The sequence below is a fragment of the Plectropomus leopardus genome, chromosome 9 (assembly GCF_026936395.1).
Source record: "Plectropomus leopardus strain MGB_pleo_1.0 chromosome 9, ASM2693639v1, whole genome shotgun sequence".
NCBI lineage: Eukaryota > Metazoa > Chordata > Actinopteri > Perciformes > Serranidae > Plectropomus > Plectropomus leopardus.
The window spans coordinates 6,228,493-6,247,808 of record NC_142184.1 but is presented as its reverse complement, the minus strand read 5'-3'; the positions used below and the strand labels follow the sequence as shown (position 1 = coordinate 6,247,808).

Here is a 19,316-nt window from a genome sequence, read left to right as displayed (position 1 = left end):
TTTTTTCTGAATTTAAATTGATTTATTTTTTATAGTTTGTCGAACATTTCTTACCAAGCTGCTCATTGCCTTTTTTCATATTTTTGAAAGACATTGCACCAATTTACATAGAGTTCAAAGGGTTAATAACTTGTGAAAGGCTTCTGAAAATAAACCCAAGCAAATTGGTGTATTTTTAAAAAGAAATTTATGTACCACAAATTACAAGAAAATTTCATTTTTCTTATTTATGTTTTTAGGTAATATTCTACTATTTTATGGGTCATTTCTTTTGTTACTTAATGCAATTTTGCAATATTCTTGAAAAAATTCAAGCGAACTTGCTCAGATTTAAAAGGATGAAGCAAAAATAGTTAAAATGTACTCGCTCTGACTTATTATATCTGATCTGCTGGTTTTCTTAGTCCCAAGTGTTAGTGAACTGAGTATCTTTTGGGCTTTGGATGAATTGTATGGAGAAAAACAAAAAAAAACAAAAATCTGAGGTTACCATTTTTTCCTATTCGAACAATGAGTCAACTAAACAACTAACTGTTAATGAACACGTTTTCTGCAGACTTAAACAAATAACTAAAACACTAAAGAAACCCCAGCAGCCATTTAATTGATAAGAAATATTTATTGTTTACCAGTATATTTGCAGTACATTTTTTATAAAGCTGTGTCACATTATGTTTTCATAAATCTTATCTTACAATCGAAACAGGACCGAGGACAGAGAGGCCTGAAGATCCAAACACTCCACAGGTTACTGCGAAACGAAAATGAGGAATGCTGTGACGTTTTTTTTTTTCATTTTCTTTTTTTTGGTCCACGCAAAAAAAAAAGGTGGAACTGCACAAATTAACCAAAAGCATTCAAAATGTACTCAGCGTGTAAATGTAAAGTGATCTATTCATCTTTTGCAAACAAGGACACCAAAACCTGCTGCGAAAAAGCAAAAAAACACGAACAAACCTGTGAGATGTTTACAGATGCACCTGATCCAAATGATACTGGTCAAATAAATATATTCCTCTTTATCTGCATCATAACAAGAGCATGAATTAGATTACTTAAGTCAAACAATAGACCTTTACACACAGGAGACACTGACACACGTCAGCGGTGACGCCTGCTTTTCCTTCAACAAGTCAAAATGTTTGCTGGGAAAAAGACACGTTGTTGTCATATATTACTCTGATAATAAACTGTTAATGAAAGTCTGCGCTAAGTTTCGATGAGTGTTCGTTACTGAGGCGGTTTTTAAAAGTTATAGTTTTTTTTTTTTACCCTGTTTGTAAGTAGGACGGATGCTATCTCGCCACGTTACAATTATGAGGTTCTATCAGCGCTGTGAACAACTTTTAGATTTTGAGCTTCAAAGTTTTGCTTTACAAATAGCATAAATGATATGAACCTTTTTGTTTTCTTAATAAAGGTCCAAAATAGATATCATTTAAAAAACAACTAAAAAACACCTCAAATCATGTTAATAAGTTGTCACAAAATTAAGAATACAGGAATAATTAAATTTTGACAACAATGTCAGATAGAACCTTATTATTCTAAGGTGACGATCGATTACAAAAACGAGTGAAATTGACCCTTTGCTAAATCCCGCCCCTAAAATGCAGACTGGCCAATCGGAGCGTAGCATCGGCTGACTTTGCTCAATAGACTCTCAGGCAACAGCTTCAGATTTCCTTCATTTTCAGGCTGTTTTTGTGGATTTTAAGATAAATATTGTGCCTGGGACACATGATGATGATGCTCGTTATCTGGGGAGGTTAGAGACAGACGTATATTTCTTCTTTCCCTTTCCAAAACTAAAATCAAAACCTGAAAAGTGCAAGTGTAGCTAGCTATTGAAGGTACAGTCGACTGAATAAACACATGCTGCTTTTGCTTTGTAATGATCGTAACTGGAAAAAAAAATTGACGCTACTTTATAGAAACAAGTTAAGAGAAAACTTTCAACAATTTTCAACCAGCTGCGTCATCACAGTGTGTGCAGACGAACAGTGTTTGGCTTCACCCGGAGCTACACACACAACCAGCTGTAGTCCAGACGTTTATCCTCAGAGGAGTACTGTGATAATTAATTCTGCTACAAACAACAAAATGAATTGACTTTTCCAATAACTTTCAATGATTTTTACTAATTCTTGATTTTTTTAAAACCTTAAAAAATAAGACGGTAAATTATTATGGTTATTTAAAGTTTTCCATGAGCGTAGGAACCCTGAAGATTATCCACGGTTGATTACTCAAACAATTTCATGACAAACAACAAAATTCTATGACTTTTCCAAACCTTTCCAGGATTTTTACTAATTCCATGAGCGTGGGAACCCTGTGCTTATCTGCACACACTGAGATGACAAAGAGCTGGTTGAAAATCTTTGAAGTTTCTCTTTATTTTCTTGTATTCTGTCTTGATCGCCAGTGACGCTGTGGTTCACTTTTACACTGTGATCTGTAGGCTTTAGCTTTTACACTGTAACAAATTTGCTGTAAAAATACTGCCATACTCTAACAGTGATGTAGTTTTTCAAAATACAGTAAAACACTTAATTTTGATGCTTTTTGGAGCCAATATTACATCATAAACCTCAAATTCTACTGTAGAATACTGTAATAAATTTGACGGTGTATACTGTTTGAGTACTTTTTGGTACTGATACTGTGGGACAACAGTAGGATGCCTGCAACTACAGCAGCAAGTAGTTCATGGTAATTTTACAGGAAAATTTGTCACAGTGTTATCTTATTAATCTGTTTTTGCATCCTAAATTTATCCTTCAAATTCGTATTGCAGAGCCCTTTGCCTGTTTCTCTTTGGGGGTTTTTTTTGCAAAAATGTGCTAAAATTTCCTCAGGAAGTGAAGTTTGTGACAGCGTGGGCTACATGCTCGCTCTGACCTCTGACAGCTCGGGTTAGGCGGGGCTTAGCGAAGGGTCAATTCTGCACCACTAATAATAAAATACACCTCTAAATTTAGGGGAATATTAGTGTGCGTGACCAATAAACTCCTTTCGTAAAGATATCTCTATTAGGGTTTTTACTGTAGCAGCATTATATTTATTTTTCAGCTTTTCTCTCCGACAGACGCATTGGTACGTGGCAATGAATATTTACACTGTGTACAGACACGCCGGCTAAAATCGACAGATCCCGCAGAACAAACAGTGACATCACCTAGCTGCGCAGTCTCTCTCACCACTGCACCAGGAACAGAAATATCTACTCAGGGTTAAAATTCCTCATATACACACACTTCACAATATCACACAAAGAAATTTGGAGTTGAGCAGCCCGACATTAAAAGTCCGACAGCACACAAAAGGCATGTTAATGACGGCTGGCGGACAGTCCGGGGCTGAAGGGAGGATGTATTAATCGCAGTCAGCAGTGAAAGAGGCCGTCGAGGCTAGGCTTTTAAACACAGAATTGCACACTAGAACATCCCATCGTTTTGCCGCCCCCCCTCCTCAGGTTTGTCCCTGAAGCACGTGTAGGATGTCGCCGCGCTTTGCTGAGCGGACTGCGAGGGGAAGTGTGTCTTCAGAACTCCTCGTGAACATTTTTAGCGTAATCCATGAGCTTGCTGCCCGTGAAGTATTCGCTGTACTTGAGAATCTCGTCCAGCTCCAAATTGTGATTCTGGTTTTCGTCTGCGACGGCGATCATCTGCTTGGCCTCGTTCAAGGCGTTGTGCTCGTTCATCGGGTCCATGTACTCCTGCAGGCCACACGAGGAGACGAGAGAAGAAAGAGGGAAAAAATATCAGCAGCTGCTGTCAAAAAGAGAATATTTCCAACTGAAATCTTTCTGATCAGAGGGTTTAATTAAAATTCTCACAGACATCAAATTAAGTGACAAAGAATTTAGTCAGAATATAATTGTTTTGATTTGTGCAAAGTGGTTCCACCCACTTAAGTGTCTAATCTGCCAAAAATATAATAAAGAAATATAAAAATAATAAAAAAATGTTTTTTCCACCTTCACTGAGAAAATTCAGTTTATTCAATACATAAAGTTTAGACAGAGAAGAGGTGGTTCTCCCTGATAATACAAATTTGAAGTAATATTAGTGTAACCCAGATTATTTTCTGTGGCTACAAATAACAGATGTCCCTGCAACACCTCAGATGTTGGCAGGAGATGCTTAATTCTCTCAGTCTCATATGCAGACTTTTGGCAGAAATATAACATAGACATATATAGACGCAGCATTAACTTTGTGTCAGTGGTAACAGGAGAGTTGTGTTTTTTTCTGTACAAAAAGCACTTTAACATTTACATTTCTCAGCTGATTTCAGTCATTTTTCTTTACATGGGTTTGAAATCTACACGTCGATTAAAAACTCAGTAGTCAGACTCCCAAAACTTCTGACAACAAAGTATCGAAATACATGTGATATTTAAAAAAAAGGCCGAATCAAACCAGACTTTTCTTTTTCTCACCTCCAGTTCCTCCATGGTGACGATGCCATCGCGGTTTGAATCGATGACGTCCTCGAACTCCTTCTTCCTCTCTCGCACCCAGTCGTCATCGATGTCCTGAGCCTGCTGGTTCTCCACGGTGCCCACAGGTAGAGAGATGAACTCCGACAAGGTCAGTTTCTTATCACCATCCTGATCTAAAAGCAGAGCACCAGCACATGTTAGAATACATTCATGATAAGCCTCAACACAGAGAAATATCAATGCAAATATAAATGTGCACTGATGTAAGGTACAACCGAAATACAGACCCCCTATTATATTTATTACATAAACACACGTATGCAGACAGTGACAGATGTAAAGCTGCTTCGTTCTCACCGTGTTTTAATGGAAATGTAACTATAATGGACTTTTGTCTAACATGCATATCAGAGCTGAAACAATTATCGATCAATCTGACAATTCTGATCATAGTGCAAGTCATTTTTGAAGAAAAAATGCCAATAATCTGCTGGTTCCAGCCTCTAAATCAGTAAGGTTTTCTGCTTTTCTTTGTTTATAAGACATAATACTTGTTATATTTGGGCTTAGAGGTGTTGTTTGATTAAAGATAAGCAATTTAAAGATGTCATTTTAAACTCTGCGAACTTGTGGACACATTTTCTGTAATTTTTACAGATCAAACATTGATAAATTAATTAACCAAACGCTCTGCAGATCACTCGATATGAAAGATGTTCGTTAAATGCAGCCCCAACGCCACTTAACTTTAAAATCTCTGCTACTTTGTACTGTGCCCTCTGAAGTGCCAGCAGGGAATTATGATGCAATGCAGAGCCAGTTTGTCCAGAGAGCGTGACCCAGCAGTTATTAGGAAGTAGGAGGTTGTTTAAATAACCAAGTCATCCGTTTAATACCAGCTGAACGAGCTTTATCAGCCCATCGTAGTGCAAGTGGAACATTAACACCTTCACTAAATCTTATATATCTTTTAAGTAAATGCATAAAAAGCTGCTACAATCAACATTTTTATGTTGACAAAAGACCAAATAACTACATGTATGTTTTGGTTCACTCTCTTCAGCATCATTTCCAGCAGCGGCAGGCAGCTCTTTCAGCTCTAAAAACCAGCTGTGCACAACCTGCTCAGCAGCATACTTCACACAGACGACAGGTGTACCATCTATCAGGCTAGCTTTACCTCAGCTGGTTAACCAAAGTTTAGACCCTCAAACAGAGACAGCAGGGGCCACAGTGGTGTTTATCTTTTTTGACTCACGCTTTCTTCTTCAGGCTCTGTACGCGTTTCCGTGAAACAAGTCAAACAGCACATTCGGCATGTAATTTAGACTCCTCTACCGCACAAGAATGACCAACCAGGTGCACCCACTTCTACCTTTGAGGAAAATTTAAGGTATTACAGTAAAAAGCAAGCAAGTCATATCGATTAACAATATGGTGAACTATTAATGCGACCTGTGATTTTTATATTAGGCTTCTTGTATTAGCCAAAGTGCCATACATTCTGTATTCAGCAGTTTGGGAGCATGAACACAATTGAGAACGGCGGCGTACAGTATTCTTTTTAAGATTTTCTGCATCAATAACTGACTGCATGTAGATTCCTGTGGTGATGCAATGCTTGCAGTTTGTGTGACTGTAATTGCATGATTTCGTTCACTGGCATTACTAACATACGCCTTGACAAGTTTGTAGGGCTGCACGATATGAGGGAAAATTATATTGGGATTATTTTGACAGATACTGCGATTGTGATATGATTGACAATTTTAATGCAAATGGTAATTTTCGCCTTTAAGTTTCATTAAAACTAAAGAAAAAAAAGATGACTATATGATTTTTTTTCTAGGGTCTGTAACAAATAAGCATGTTCCCTTTCATCATTGGAGTATGATTTGTAGGATGAAGCATCTTCGAAATACACATAATGCTTCATTTCTAATGTTATTTTAGGATAAATTTAACCTTGATCAAAAAATTGCAGCTCCTGTAATTTGGATATTTTTCTTGGCCATACTGCAAATTTGATAAAATGTGATATTTCAATTAATTGTGCAGCTCAACAAGTTTGCATTTTTAATGAATTCTCTCAGCTGAGAATACTGTCAGGAAAAACCAACAAATCTTTTCAGTCTCAGAGAAACTTCTTTTCAATCAGTAAAAATTAGCCGTGCATCAGTTGCCATGGCTGTCCAAGCAGGTTTGAAGAGAGACACCTTGGTGACATTGAAAACTCTGTCTTCAGTTTCGACATACCTCACTAACCCACTAATCTCACTTCATGGTACACCGCTCAGGTTTGAGACTAGCTGATAAACACAGGGAATAATTGAGCAGATTCAGAGCCTGATACCTGATTTAACGACAGAGCCAAGAGCCCCGTCACTCCTGAACTCACATTGATCTAATGGCCGGAGCGCCCTGATACTCTGGATGTAACTGCAGGATGTGTAAATAAACCCGTTTTCCAACAAGTTCCTCATATTACCTCACAATGCCAGTGTCGACGGTTTGTTTTCACTGCCTGAGAGTGAGTTGACTAAATATTTAACACAGGTTTAAAACAATGACGTCAGAAAAACGTACCCAAGTCACGCACAATCTCCTTGACCATGTACTTGAGCATGCCTCTGCTGTGCTCAGGATGGAGGAAGGACAGGAACTCCTGCTCATTCAGCAGCTGGTCAGCTGGAGGGTTGTCAGCCTGAAACCAGCGGTCCTTCAGGCTCTCCAAAACCTCCTGAGCTGCAAAGATGAGAAGAAAATTCATCACACTTACATTGTGACTTAGACCTCTGCAGCACACATTTTGGAATTTTCTTGAAAGTATTACGAGCGCTTTCCTATAGTTTTATACTTACTTTCCTCGTCCAGTTTCAGATCTTCGTTATTCTTTATTTTCTCAGCGATCTCCCTTTCATTCAATCCTTTGCTGGCCAGAAATTTGATTCTGTACTCATCCCATGTCACGTGGCCTGCGGACAAAGCATTAATTCAGATTTTGAGTCCACAGAAAAAACTGATTAGTTGACAACACACTGTTGAAATGTGTCCCACACAGACTGGAAGCCTGACCGGACTTGAAAAACAGCTGCTTCTGCTTGCTTTGAATTATAAGCAGGTGTGATTTTTCTCTCACCGTCACCGTCCGGGTCAACGGCACGGAAACTGTTCTTGTTCTCCACCGTGGCCTCCTGGAAGTGCTCCTCCGTCTTTTCCATAATCCAGCGCTGCATCTCCTTGGCGCTAACACTCCTGTCCTTGTTGAAATCAACTCTGTGAGGAGAGAATTAAAAGGGAATTTAGCAGCTAACTGAGCCTGAGTTACTGAACATTAAAATGGTCATTTAACTGCTAATTATATTCTATCAGCTGTAATGGCCCCTGTGATCTGTCTGGATTCTGTCTAGTGCCTTTGTTTAAACTGGCCAAGCACTATTACCTTGTAAATGTCATCACATTGACATTTCTTAACCATTTAAGGTGAAATAAAGGTAGAAGGAGGAGGGAGGGGAGTAAATTTCAAGTAATAGTGAAGAGGAAGTTCAGAGCTATGGCCTGGCCTTTTATGCTGGTCATTTTTGGCTGTAACAATGGACTGTGCAGAGAAATATTTGCACAGCTTGTTTTGTTTATTCTTTCTTTTACTACAGGTGCTCTGATATATGGCATCATGTTTATGGCCTGTAGTGTTTAATGGTTTGTGGAGTGAAAAGAGACGTAGAGCGGCAGAGTTAACAATGCCTGCGCTCTGCATCACTTCACATAAAACCTTTGACAGTAACAACACCTTTGTAACAGCAGACATTAAAAAAGGATCAGACTTGGCTCAATATAGCTCGTCCTGATCAGTTAAAAAAATGCTTTGATCGGCCCTGTTTCGATCTTTGAGATCGGATCGGGACGTACATAGGACCATTTGTGCTTCTGTGTCTGACATCATAATTAGCAGCCCCCCTCTGCCCTGAGAGTGTCGGAAAAACACAATTTTTTAAACGTGAAGCTGCTTATTCAGTGTTTTTAATGGGTTTAATCACATGGTCCATTTGTTTTAGAGGAAGAGACCTTTGAGGATAAATCAGCTTCCAGTAAAAAAAAAAAAAAAAAGAAATAAAACATAATAATACCGTGGTTTCCCAACAGTTATATCACTTTCTCATTCCGTGGTTTTCACAATACCATGTTACTGTGACACGCTCCAATCACATCTAGATCCAACAAACCTTCAGCTTCTCATAACAGTGATAAGTGCAGCCATCACAACATTTAAGATATTTTTCTTAAGGGTTACGCCTCTTTTTGCTTGTCTCTAGACTCGGCCTTCATGCTGCCGACTTCTGAATAACCTGCTCAGCAGCTCGCTTTTCTAGGTCAGGAATGCTGCAGCTCCTGACTGAGATTCAAAGTCTTACTTGGTGAAAATTTCAATCAGCTTCTTTCTGTTCCTCCTGGGCTCCGAGTCCTCCTCGAACTCGTCGAGCTCTTTACCCAGGAACACCTCCTGATGGAAATCTTTATTCAGGTGACCGTCCATCTCCATCTTCACCCCGTTCAGGTGGTCTGGGGGAAGAATCTCATTTTCATCCTTGCTGGGTGGAGACTTGTCTTTGGCGGCTGACATGTTGGCTGGCCGTGCGTGTACGTCCATGGTGTGGAGCAGGAAGTAGACGAGCAGAGACACTGCCAGGAGGTTTCTGCACCACAGTTTCCTCCAAACAGCCATGGTTGCCTGTAGAAGGGAAAAAAGGTTTTTAGTTATGTGAACTAACTCTGCAAATTAAGCTAAGACAAAATAATATTGAATAACATCATCAAGCACACTTATTACACCGCTACCCAGAAGTGGAATATAAGTATGTACATCTATTAAAGCGTGAACTGGAGGTACTGGTTCTTGTACTTCCATATGATGCAGTGTTATACTTCTGTTCTCCATTACAATTTGGAGGCAAATATTGTGCTTTTTTTCTCCACCACCTTTATCTGATTATTTTTGTATCATCATCTGTATCAGTAAAATACCTAAATATATATCAGATATATTATAATGTAATATTATAACAAGTTAAGATGAGACTTTATTTATTCCTTAGTAAAATCCAGATGCTACACAGCAGTATAGTACAGGTAAGAAGAAAAAAATCAATACAGCATTATATCGCAATATTTTTGTGTGGCAATATTGTATCAACACAAATGCCAAGAATTCATTTATTTTTTATCATACATATCATTAATATTACCAGTACAAATTCAGCTGTGGTAGCCTACTAGAATCAGATAATCAGTTGCTTTTTCAGTCCGCTAGATACATTTTGCCGCAATAAAAAAGACCAAGATGAGATGAATAGATGTGTTTCATCAGGGGCCAAATTATCTGTAGCGGTCTCTCCCTGTCCAAAATGAATGGACCTAGTGATAAATCCAGTAAAAAACACTGAATAAAAGCAGTTTTACGTTGAAGGATCTGTGTATTTACAACACAGCACATCATGAGAAGTTGCTAACTATGCTGCCAGACACAAAAATACGAATGGCCTTTTTTAGAGCCAGTGATTTGTTTGTCCGTTCTGGGCTTCTGTAGAAAGAAGGTAGTGCAAGACTATGAACTCTATGGATGCAGACCCGCTCTCTATGTAGCTAAAGACAGCTCAGGTGACGAAAACACAATCATTTTTATTTACAGGTGATTGTACGCTAATTAAGCATATTTATGATATTATATGGGATTTCTAGTAATACATCCCACTGCACCTACACACTGGACCTTTAACATCTATAGCACTAATAAAACCTTATGCTTTAACTTAAATGCTGCGTTCAGGCCCTGTCGGATTTACCGAAATTAAAACACGCCCACGGGAAAATCCCGTTCACATCAACTTCATTGTAAACATACTTTTCAGGATGACACAATAAGAGAAAAATGTTTGCAACATTAGACCAACTACAGTCAACAATTATTCAGAATTACTCAAATATAAGCAGCCAAAAGCGGGGAATAAAATACGAAAAAGCGCATGAGGCATTACAATTTTAGATAAGAAAACTTAAAACGTCCTTTTAACGGATGTTTGAGGTTTATTTTGAACGTTACATAATGTTAAACGATAATTTAGCTTCCCCAAACCTTGACATCGTTCGTGCTCGTTAATGTTAACATTATCCACTTTAATATTATTTAGCAGATTGTGAGTCAACAAAGGTTTCCTCGGCGTAAACATCGGTTAGCTCGCGCATTTAGCCTCGTCACGTCATCCGAATTATTTTATACCGCAGTAATGTTAGCCAGCTAAGTGGCTAACACCAGCAGGCTAATAAAACATTACAGGTTAGCGTTATCTGATTTAATTAAATAGTGTAAATAGACACAATGCGACCAACCTGTCAAGTGCGATGACCGTAAATGACGCTGTGGAGGAAGTTCAAACGACTCTGGACGTTGAGAAATGGCTAACGTTACCTGCGGGGCTGGACTTCCTAGTCAAACAGTGCAGTGGTTCCAGTAAGGCGAGCTGTCAGGCTCCAGTTCCTGTACACGTGGCTCCCCAAAAACCCCCCCACTCCTAAATGTGGGACGGCTCAGTCTAAAAAGTCCTCTGGAGAGACGCTGGTCGGCTTTAAAAGTCCTTTCTGGTGTCCAAGTTAGCGTTAAGTCACTCAAGCGGTCAGCTGAACTGGTTCCCAGCTAGCTGCTAGCGTTGCTATGATACATTTTTGTCAAGGCAACCAAAGTCACGAGCCTGACTTCCGGGCAGCACTTTCAAAGTAAAATCCGCGTTGACTAATTAGTACTGTCGACATGTTCCTGTTCGATGCCCAAAGATGCTTCTACAGTTACTAGAGGTATGTAGAAATATTTAAAAGTAGCTCAAGTTATTTAAAAACACGAATCATGATTTAAATGAATGTATATCTACATATTGAGTCTGCTGTTCACCTAAGGAGCGAGTAATGGGAAGCTAACGTTAGCTATGCTACAAATGAACAGCTAACGTTAGCTATGCTACAAATGAACAGCTAACGTTAGCTATGCTACAAATGAACAGCTAACGTTAGCTATGCTACAAATGAACAGCTAACGTTAGCTAAAAGCAGCATGAAGTGGATTGCTAAAAGTACGTGGTTAAAAAAAGATACAAAAAATAATGGATTTTAGTTTTAAAATGATTTATTGTAATTGACACAGTTTACATATCTTTCTTAAAATAATGATACATGGTTAAAATGTTTTAAAATGTCTCAAAGTAATTGTTATAGAGTTGAAAATGTTTAAAAGTAATGGATAAATGACTAAAAGAAAAAAAGGAAAAAATGCTAAAATATGGTTAAAGGCAATGTATAAATGTTTATAAATGTTTCTTTAAGTGTAATCCAAAAATTATTACAGTAATAATACAGAAAATGATGAAACTGCTTAAAAAATATATTTATTTTAAATGAGTATTTCAATATTTAGAAATATTTATTATATTATTATTATTATTATATTTTAAATTATTTTAAAAAATAAAGCGTTAAATAAATAATAAAATAAAACGTAATAGGTAGGCCACAAATTGTATTGTAGGCCTAGATAGAAGTAATGAATAAAAAGGTGAAATAGCTTAAAGAAATTGTTAAATGTGGCCAGCATAGATAACGTAATGGTTAGTTAAAATAACGGATAAATGTTTAAAATAGTTGGCTAAAAGTAATGGCGTAAGTGAAAATGTAAGTGAACAAAAACCCAAATTAACTACAGAAGCAAACATGTCATAGTGTTATTGTTTGAGGGGAGGCTTAACTCTTTTAAAAATGATTTTATCCTAACATATGCTCAAAGTAATGTTTAAAAGCTTAAATAGCTAAAAGTAGTTAACATGATTGCAAGATAAATAGCTTAAATTAAGGGATAAATGTTTGACATGAATGAAGTAAAGGTACAAAATGCTGATAAACTGTTGTGCACAAAAATACACAGTTAAAGCAACATGCAATTGCCTTATAATGTGGAAAAAATTGTTTTATTCTCTCACATGCCATCTGAATTTCTCTTTTATTTTAGAGGCAACATTTCCAAATTTCCGGTTTTGTTCTGTTTTGCTGTAGAGAGCTTGACACTGATGGCTGCTGCTGCGTTTTTAAACAGATGTGCCAGAGGATACAGGAAGTCTGATGACACCAGCATGGAGCCATACTGGAAAGGTACTGGTTAGTTGTTTGCACTGCTTGCTGCTGCCTCTGGGTGGCACTCTGTTAAATGTAATAATCAAGTGGAGGGAAAAGCAGTTCATACATCAGAAGTTGCAAAGTAAAGAAAAAAATGCAGTTGGCACTCATGCAAACGTGTTATTTATTCTAATAAGAGTATGAGAGGGCTGAATTCCTTTTAGACAAATGAGTTGATTGTAGGAATACCCAGACCAACAATTTGTTCACACGAGTCATATATTATTTACTGAAACCTGCAATTTACAGCACTTGAAATATAAGTATTACTGCAAATCTTTTTCCTAATAGGGCACTCAAGAAAGTGAGACATTTTGCAGAACATCAACACAGAGTAAACCAAACAGGTATGCGCTCTTGTATATGGCACAGTCAGTATGCTTTGGCAGGCTTTCAAGCAACAGATTACACGAGATAATGCCTTGAGGTCACAAAAAAGTACACTTCTATTTCTTGCTTAGACGTAAACACAGGGCTTTGGTAGAGTAGACTAATATTGAGCCAAAATGACAGACGCTCTCAGACAGATACATACACACAACTTGTCTGCCAAAGAACCTCTTCAGCTTGAACATTTCATCTATGAGATAAAACAGAGCTGAATAAGCGAGTAGGGTTGCCAATAGAGGCGAGGGAGAGGAACAGAGAGAGAGAGAGAGAGAGAGAGACGGGGAGAGGGGGAGAAAGAGCAGCGGGGAGGGAGAAAGGGTGATGATAAAACTCCACTGCGAGCCCTTCTGTAAGCTCAGTCAGAGCAAAGGAGCAACTGAGACCAGAGGGACAGAGAGCGTGACTGCAAAAAGGGGACCTGTCGCACAACAAATCACCGCTCTGTGATGTTGCATGTGGTGACTTGTTGGAGTTAGCAAGGAGTTGTGTCAAAAAGAAGCAGATGAGCTACCTGTAAAGTGTGTGAGAAGAGAAGAAGTTTGGATAAAGATCAAACCTGGACTTCATCCATCTCCTCTTGGGCTTTGTTCCCTCCGCATCCCGCCGCGGGGTGCACAGTGTGCGGACAGACAGATTGATTTGAACACTGCATCCTCTGATGAAAGCCCGACTTTTGCGGCTTTTTCCAGCCACCGCACAACTTTGCAGGAGTCTGGATCCACTGCTCAGTGTGAGAAACAGCAGGAGAGAGCGGGGGGAAAAAGAGAATATTGCCATCCATCTCTAGCCCACCCTCAGCTTCGGACGCCCCTCCTCTCTGCCTCTTCTTTTGCCCCCTGTATCCCCCCCACACCCCTCCTCCTCCTCCTCTCTACACCTCACCCCCCAACAGAGCAGAAAGCGTGAAAAATCTCACTAATGGGTTTATTTGCTGTCAGATCTGCGCCGATCTGTCATTCCCTTGGACCATTCTGCTTGACACATTTCATAGTTGAGTAAGCCTCCTAGCTTTCTGGCTGGAGTGAACAGTGCCCCTGCGACGTTGTGCTGGCTGAGAGCTCATCAGGAGGGGAGCAACGGCGGCAGCAGTCAGTCTGACAGTCTCTTGGACAGGGAGTCCCTGAAGCTGCATTCCTCTGGTCTCCTTCCCCCCGTTGGGACTTTGTCAGCCTTGTGGGCATCCTCAGCTTCTGCCTGATCGCTCTGCTGCAGAAGATTCGGGCTGTTTCTGCAGAGATTCTGGTCCTGATTGAAGAAAAGTGTGAAGATGTGGTGTGGGGCTGGGCCTCTGGCCGTGGTGGCGGCAGTGTTTTGGACTCAGTGTGTCCTTCTGGATGGGGTGGATGCCAAAAAGGAGAGAAAAAGGCCAAAGGAGGCCACCCCACAACACACAGAGACCTACAATGCTACTATGTCCAACAGTGAGGAGGTCGGTGGCAGCATCAAGGTAAAACTGATCTTTCTCGATACATTTTACTGCATCTATGAGCTATTTCGATATGATGACATATCGACACACTCGAGCAGATTAAAGTTTGAAGTCAAGCTGCAGATATGTGAGATATGTGCAGGCTTCTTGTCAGCACAGGCAGTGCGCAGGGCAAATGAATTGTGGCAATGGTAAAAGCTGGGACAGGACAGGTGTGCCCTGCCAGGTCAAGCTTCAGACAGTGAGACGGACCGAAATGTGTGAAACACTAAATGGATGACTTCCGGAGGTATGTCAGGAATGTGGACATCTAAAGGCTGATCAATGCATCAATTAGTACGCACGGCGGGTGTCTGCCACCAATTTTCTGGCCTAAGTGAACAAATCAGGATGTGGTAAAGTTTCATGTATCAGAAAGGAGATAAGATGATATAAAAGAGGATATTGTGGTGTTGAGCTGCAAAGATTAATCGATTATCTGTCAATGTGTTAATCATCAACAACTAATTTTATAGTTGTTTAATCGGTTTAGGTAATTTGTTAAGGGAAAAACAGTCAAATTCTATGATTCCAGCTTTTTAAAGATGAATTTATTCTGACTTCTTGACTCCTATTTAAGGACGTCATCTTGATTTTTGATCCACACATTTCACCATTTTCTGACATTTTAGAAACCAAGCAACAAATCGATTAAAAAATAAAATAATCAACAGATCAGTCAGTGATGAAATTATCATTAGTTGCAGCCCTAATAAAGTGAAATAAGATGCTTGAAAATGCCTTCTGTGCAACAGGAAATGAAGTTATAAACAGAAAAACTGAAGATGAACAATAACGAGATTTGTTTCTATGTGAAGTTAAAAAAATAGCTATAACTAAAGATTCCAGCTACATAAATGTGAATATTTTTCTAGTTTCTTTATTCCTCTATGACAGTAAACTGAATATCTTTGGGTTGTGGGCGAAACTAAATATGTAATGACGATGTCTCAGGCTTTTGGGAGACATATTTTTCACCATATTCTGACATTTTGTAGACCAAACAACAAATTAATTAATCACGAAAATAACTGACAAATTAATTGGCAAAAAATAATAATCATTAAGAAGACAATCATTAGTTCTAGCCCAGATAAAGTGAGATAAGATACTTCTTAATGGCGTCTCCGAATCAGAAAATTAAGTTATAAACAGAAAAGCTGAAGATGAAAAATCAAACGTTTTGCTGTTTTCTAGAAACTCGTTTCCATGACAAATGAAAAAACAGTCATCTGTAACTCAAGACCAATGTTGTTTTTATTACAAACGTCCTCCTCCAGCAAAACTGCCTCACAGTGCTACAATTCAATTTCCAGGAGCAACAGTTGGCCCTTGACTCTGTTATTTATTGGTTTATTGCTGGTGTTGCATATTTGCGAGGGTTTCCAACAGCCTATTTGTTTTGCTTTCAGCCCACCCATTATGTTGGCATCGTCATATAACTCTCTCTGCCCTATATACCAGCCTCCAGCTCCGACCTGCCGCCAGTCTCTGGAATCCTAACCGTAACCTTCGCCGCCTTTTTTTTTTTTCCTTGAAACCGAGCAGTGAGGTCTCCTTTGTATCTTTAAGAACACATTGTAGGTGGTTGTGGCCTGGTGGTGTTTATTTGACTTGGTTTGCCCTGTAAAAGCAGAGGCTATGAAGGATGACCTTGTGTCAACCCTCGAGCCTGCTGAAGATTGCACCCCACTGGGGTTTCACTCCTCCGTCTCATCCCACAGGGCGCCGGGTGTCTTCACAAACAGTTTCCCCCTGAGGTCCCTCATAGGCCCGCAGCCATGATGTAACTCCTGGGAAAGTTAGGTGGGCAGATATTTAAAGACCTATGGCGATGTTGTTCCCAGCCCATTGATTCTGTCATTCACAGGCCTAGTCTGACTCCGCTGTGTCTGGGACATCCGATAGGGGCGGTGCGGCCCCGAAAACTGGGGCAGCATGCCGTGTAAGCCCCTCACAAAGCCCCATAGAAAGGGTCCTGAAAGAGAACACCTCGGTGAGGATTAGCCCCCTGTGCCTCCCTCTCTAACATTCTTTTCATCTCATCTCCCTCAATCAGAGGCTAATGACATAATCACTCTTAAGACGCAGTGTTATGCCAGATAGTGTCTTTGCCAAACATTGTCACCTCTGATGAGAACCTGAGCTTTAAGCTTGACATCTGTAGAAGTGGTTGTATTCAAGGTCGCATTTGTTGGTGCCACCCTATACATCGATGATGCTCAACTTACGGACTGCGGGCCAAATCTGGCCCGCAGTCCGTAAGTTGAGGGTGCCGGGGTGCCCCCCCCCCCAACCATTTACTAATTCACAACAGAAATAAAGTTATTCACACAGGGAATTGTTTTTGTAGTTTTAGTATACTTAAGGTTCCAGAGTGCATAACACGGCAGCAAAATAGAGCTTTTTTTTTTTTTTTTTTTTTTTTAGCAAAAAGTGCCAGTGGAGGATCCCCCACACCCCCCAGCAGAGGTCCTAGAAATGTCCTTAAATCCTAGAAACATCCTAAAGTCCTAGAAATGTCCTAAAATCCTAAAAATGTCCTGAAATTGCAGACGTATTCTAAAATCCTAGAAATGAGCTAATATTCTAGAAATGGTCTAATATTCGAGAAACGTCCTAAAATCCAAGAAATGACCTAAAGTCCTAGAAATGTTCTAAAATCCCAGAAATGTCATAATAATCAAGAATTGTCCCAAAATCCTAGAAATATCCTAAAATCCTAAAAATGTCCTAATGTTCGAGAAATGTCCTAAAATCCTAGAAATGTCCTAATGTTGGAGAAATGTCCTAAAATCCTAGAAATGTCCTAATGTTCGAGAAATGTCCTAAAATCGTAGAAATATCCAAAAATCGTAGAAATCTCTCAAAATCTGAGAAACGTCCTAAACTATGAGAAATGTACTAAAATACGAGAAAAGTCCTAAAATTCCCGATACATGTTATGGGGCTGCTGCATCTGGCCCCTATCCAACCGTCATTTTGCAAAAGTGGCCCTCAAGCAACGCAAGTTGAGTATCTCTGCTATACGAGTTCTTCTGCTGAAGGAAAAAAGCGTGCCACACACGGTGAAAAGTGGTAAACTTGCTTTTCTTGGGTAGTTTGTAAGTTTATCCTATTACACATCTGTTAGGTCCCAGAGAAAACAACACGTCCTTTGGAGCTGCCTTGGCAAGAAATTTGTGTTCTCAAACAAGCCAAACATTTACACTCCACATTTACATGTTTTTCCCTTGTGCCCAGTGGAAACAGTGGAAACAGTTCTTATGATGGCATTCTATCTGACCAATCCCGTGTGTGGGCTGCTGGCAGCGTGCAGCCGTACTCTGCATTCCTCGGGAGATTTTCCATTTGAAAGCGATCACAATAGTGAGGTGTGGAGTTGTGCTGTGAGAGGAATTTTTTTAATGAGATGATAAGTGAAGTACATTTCAAACAAATGTGATCTCTGTGAACCGTCACGTTGGACAATTTTTTTGTTTTTTAGAGCAAAAGGTGCAGAGCCTTTTTGCGCCGCAGTCTAAAGATGAGAGGAATCTGTCACTGGTGAGAGAGGTGAGGGATCTGTGATGGCTGTAATTGAGGGAGTCAAGTCAAACATCACGCCTGGCGTGTTGAGTAATGGCTGGTTTTAGCCCGAGGCGAGGGTTTTTGTTTCCTCTCTCTCATCCCCAGTGATGATTAATGCAGCAGTGTGTGGGACCTTTTGGACCAACATACACAAAAGAGACAAGCCGGAGTCCCACAGGAAACAGCGCCACTGTGAGAGCACACACCTCTCGTACACTACCGATGGTGTGAACTTCCTATTGTTGCATGGTAGTGAACTCCGCTTTCAACATGTCAGACCGCTAATAAGGTTATTTAACTTTGAAATTACCTAATGAAGTCATCTGAGAGCGAGCGAAAGATAAACACGCAATAAACTCTTTTGTCATTACATCTGAAATCTGCAAGTAAAATAAACCGTGCAGTGTTGTGTTTTCACCGCACAGACACAGAGAGACTGTTTTATTTGGATTTAGTTTCATTTATAATAGCTTCAGATGGATGCCAGATTTATAGAAATCCCTTAATCTTGCCTGATTCTTATCATGTGCTGGTCATGTTCCTGAAACCATGATTTCAGAATTATACACTTAACAGAACATTGGTCAACTATATGGCTCCAAGATTAAACTATTAGACCACATACGAGAGCCATTTTATCGACAGTGAAGAAGGATTTTTTTTCAGATTACTCTGCAAAAGCTCATGATGTCCAGTTGAAAAAAAAGACTTACAGAGTGCTGACACTTGAATATTTAGTGTTACAATTTTTGTTTGTAAAACTTAAAGTAGATGCCAAAAAACAATAGATTACCCGTTAAATACACTTACTCGCTTTCTTGCTTGAAGTTAGACAAGAAAATTGACACATTCTCTTATCTTTCCGGTGAAAATGAAGCCACTGCTAGAAGACAGTTATTTTAGCTTAGCATAAATACTTGAAACAGCTGGAAACAGCGAGCCTGGCTCTGCACGAAGATAACAAAATCCCATGGGGTTATATGCTCTATTTGTATGGCTCAAACAAGATTCTAACATCTTAAAGGACAACTTCTGTATTTTTCAACCTGGACCCAATTTTCCCATGTTTTTATGTCTATGTGACTAATACGACTGATGCAAATGCGAATTTTTAAAGCTGTTCCTGTTTTGAGCGATAAAGCTGCAGTTGGTAGCAGGAAAATAAACTTCAGTGTTACTGTTTGGGCCATTGTGCACCATCAATGTACGTCCACTAAAAGTGTT

At 39.5% G+C, this 19,316-nt stretch overlaps 2 protein-coding genes across 5 annotated transcripts in view; one reads left to right on the top strand and one right to left on the bottom strand.

The window, feature by feature from the left end:
- Window positions 1–599: 599 nt before the first annotated feature.
- sdf4 (stromal cell derived factor 4) lies at window positions 600–11,101 on the bottom strand. 2 transcript variants are annotated; one of them, XM_042491173.2, is made up of 7 exons: window positions 10,838–11,101; window positions 8,866–9,182; window positions 7,593–7,729; window positions 7,315–7,428; window positions 7,040–7,198; window positions 4,451–4,626; window positions 600–3,724 (listed from the first exon to the last, which is right to left on the bottom strand). In XM_042491173.2, the coding sequence occupies exons 2-7, from the start codon at window positions 9,174–9,176 to the stop codon at window positions 3,548–3,550; spliced, it is 1,074 nt and encodes a 357-aa protein (XP_042347107.1). In that variant the 5' UTR covers window positions 9,177–9,182; window positions 10,838–11,101; the 3' UTR covers window positions 600–3,547. The 2 variants fall into 2 exon arrangements, with proteins under 2 accessions (XP_042347107.1, XP_042347106.1); XM_042491172.2 differs by having other exon boundaries at window positions 10,917–11,101.
- A 59-nt stretch (window positions 11,102–11,160) lies between these two features.
- The window catches only part of c1qtnf12 (C1q and TNF related 12), a 32,209-nt gene continuing 24,053 nt past the window's right edge, over window positions 11,161–19,316 (top strand). Inside the window, exons 1-2 of one of the 3 annotated variants that reach the window (XM_042491177.2) lie at window positions 11,161–11,299; window positions 12,545–12,640. In XM_042491177.2, the coding sequence (XP_042347111.1) occupies window positions 12,611–12,640 (30 nt within the window). In that variant the 5' untranslated portion in view covers window positions 11,161–11,299; window positions 12,545–12,610. Of the gene's footprint in view, window positions 11,300–12,544; window positions 12,641–13,354; window positions 14,502–19,316 lie in introns of those variants that run through there. The other 2 variants (XM_042491176.2, XM_042491174.2) reach the window with 2 other exon arrangements.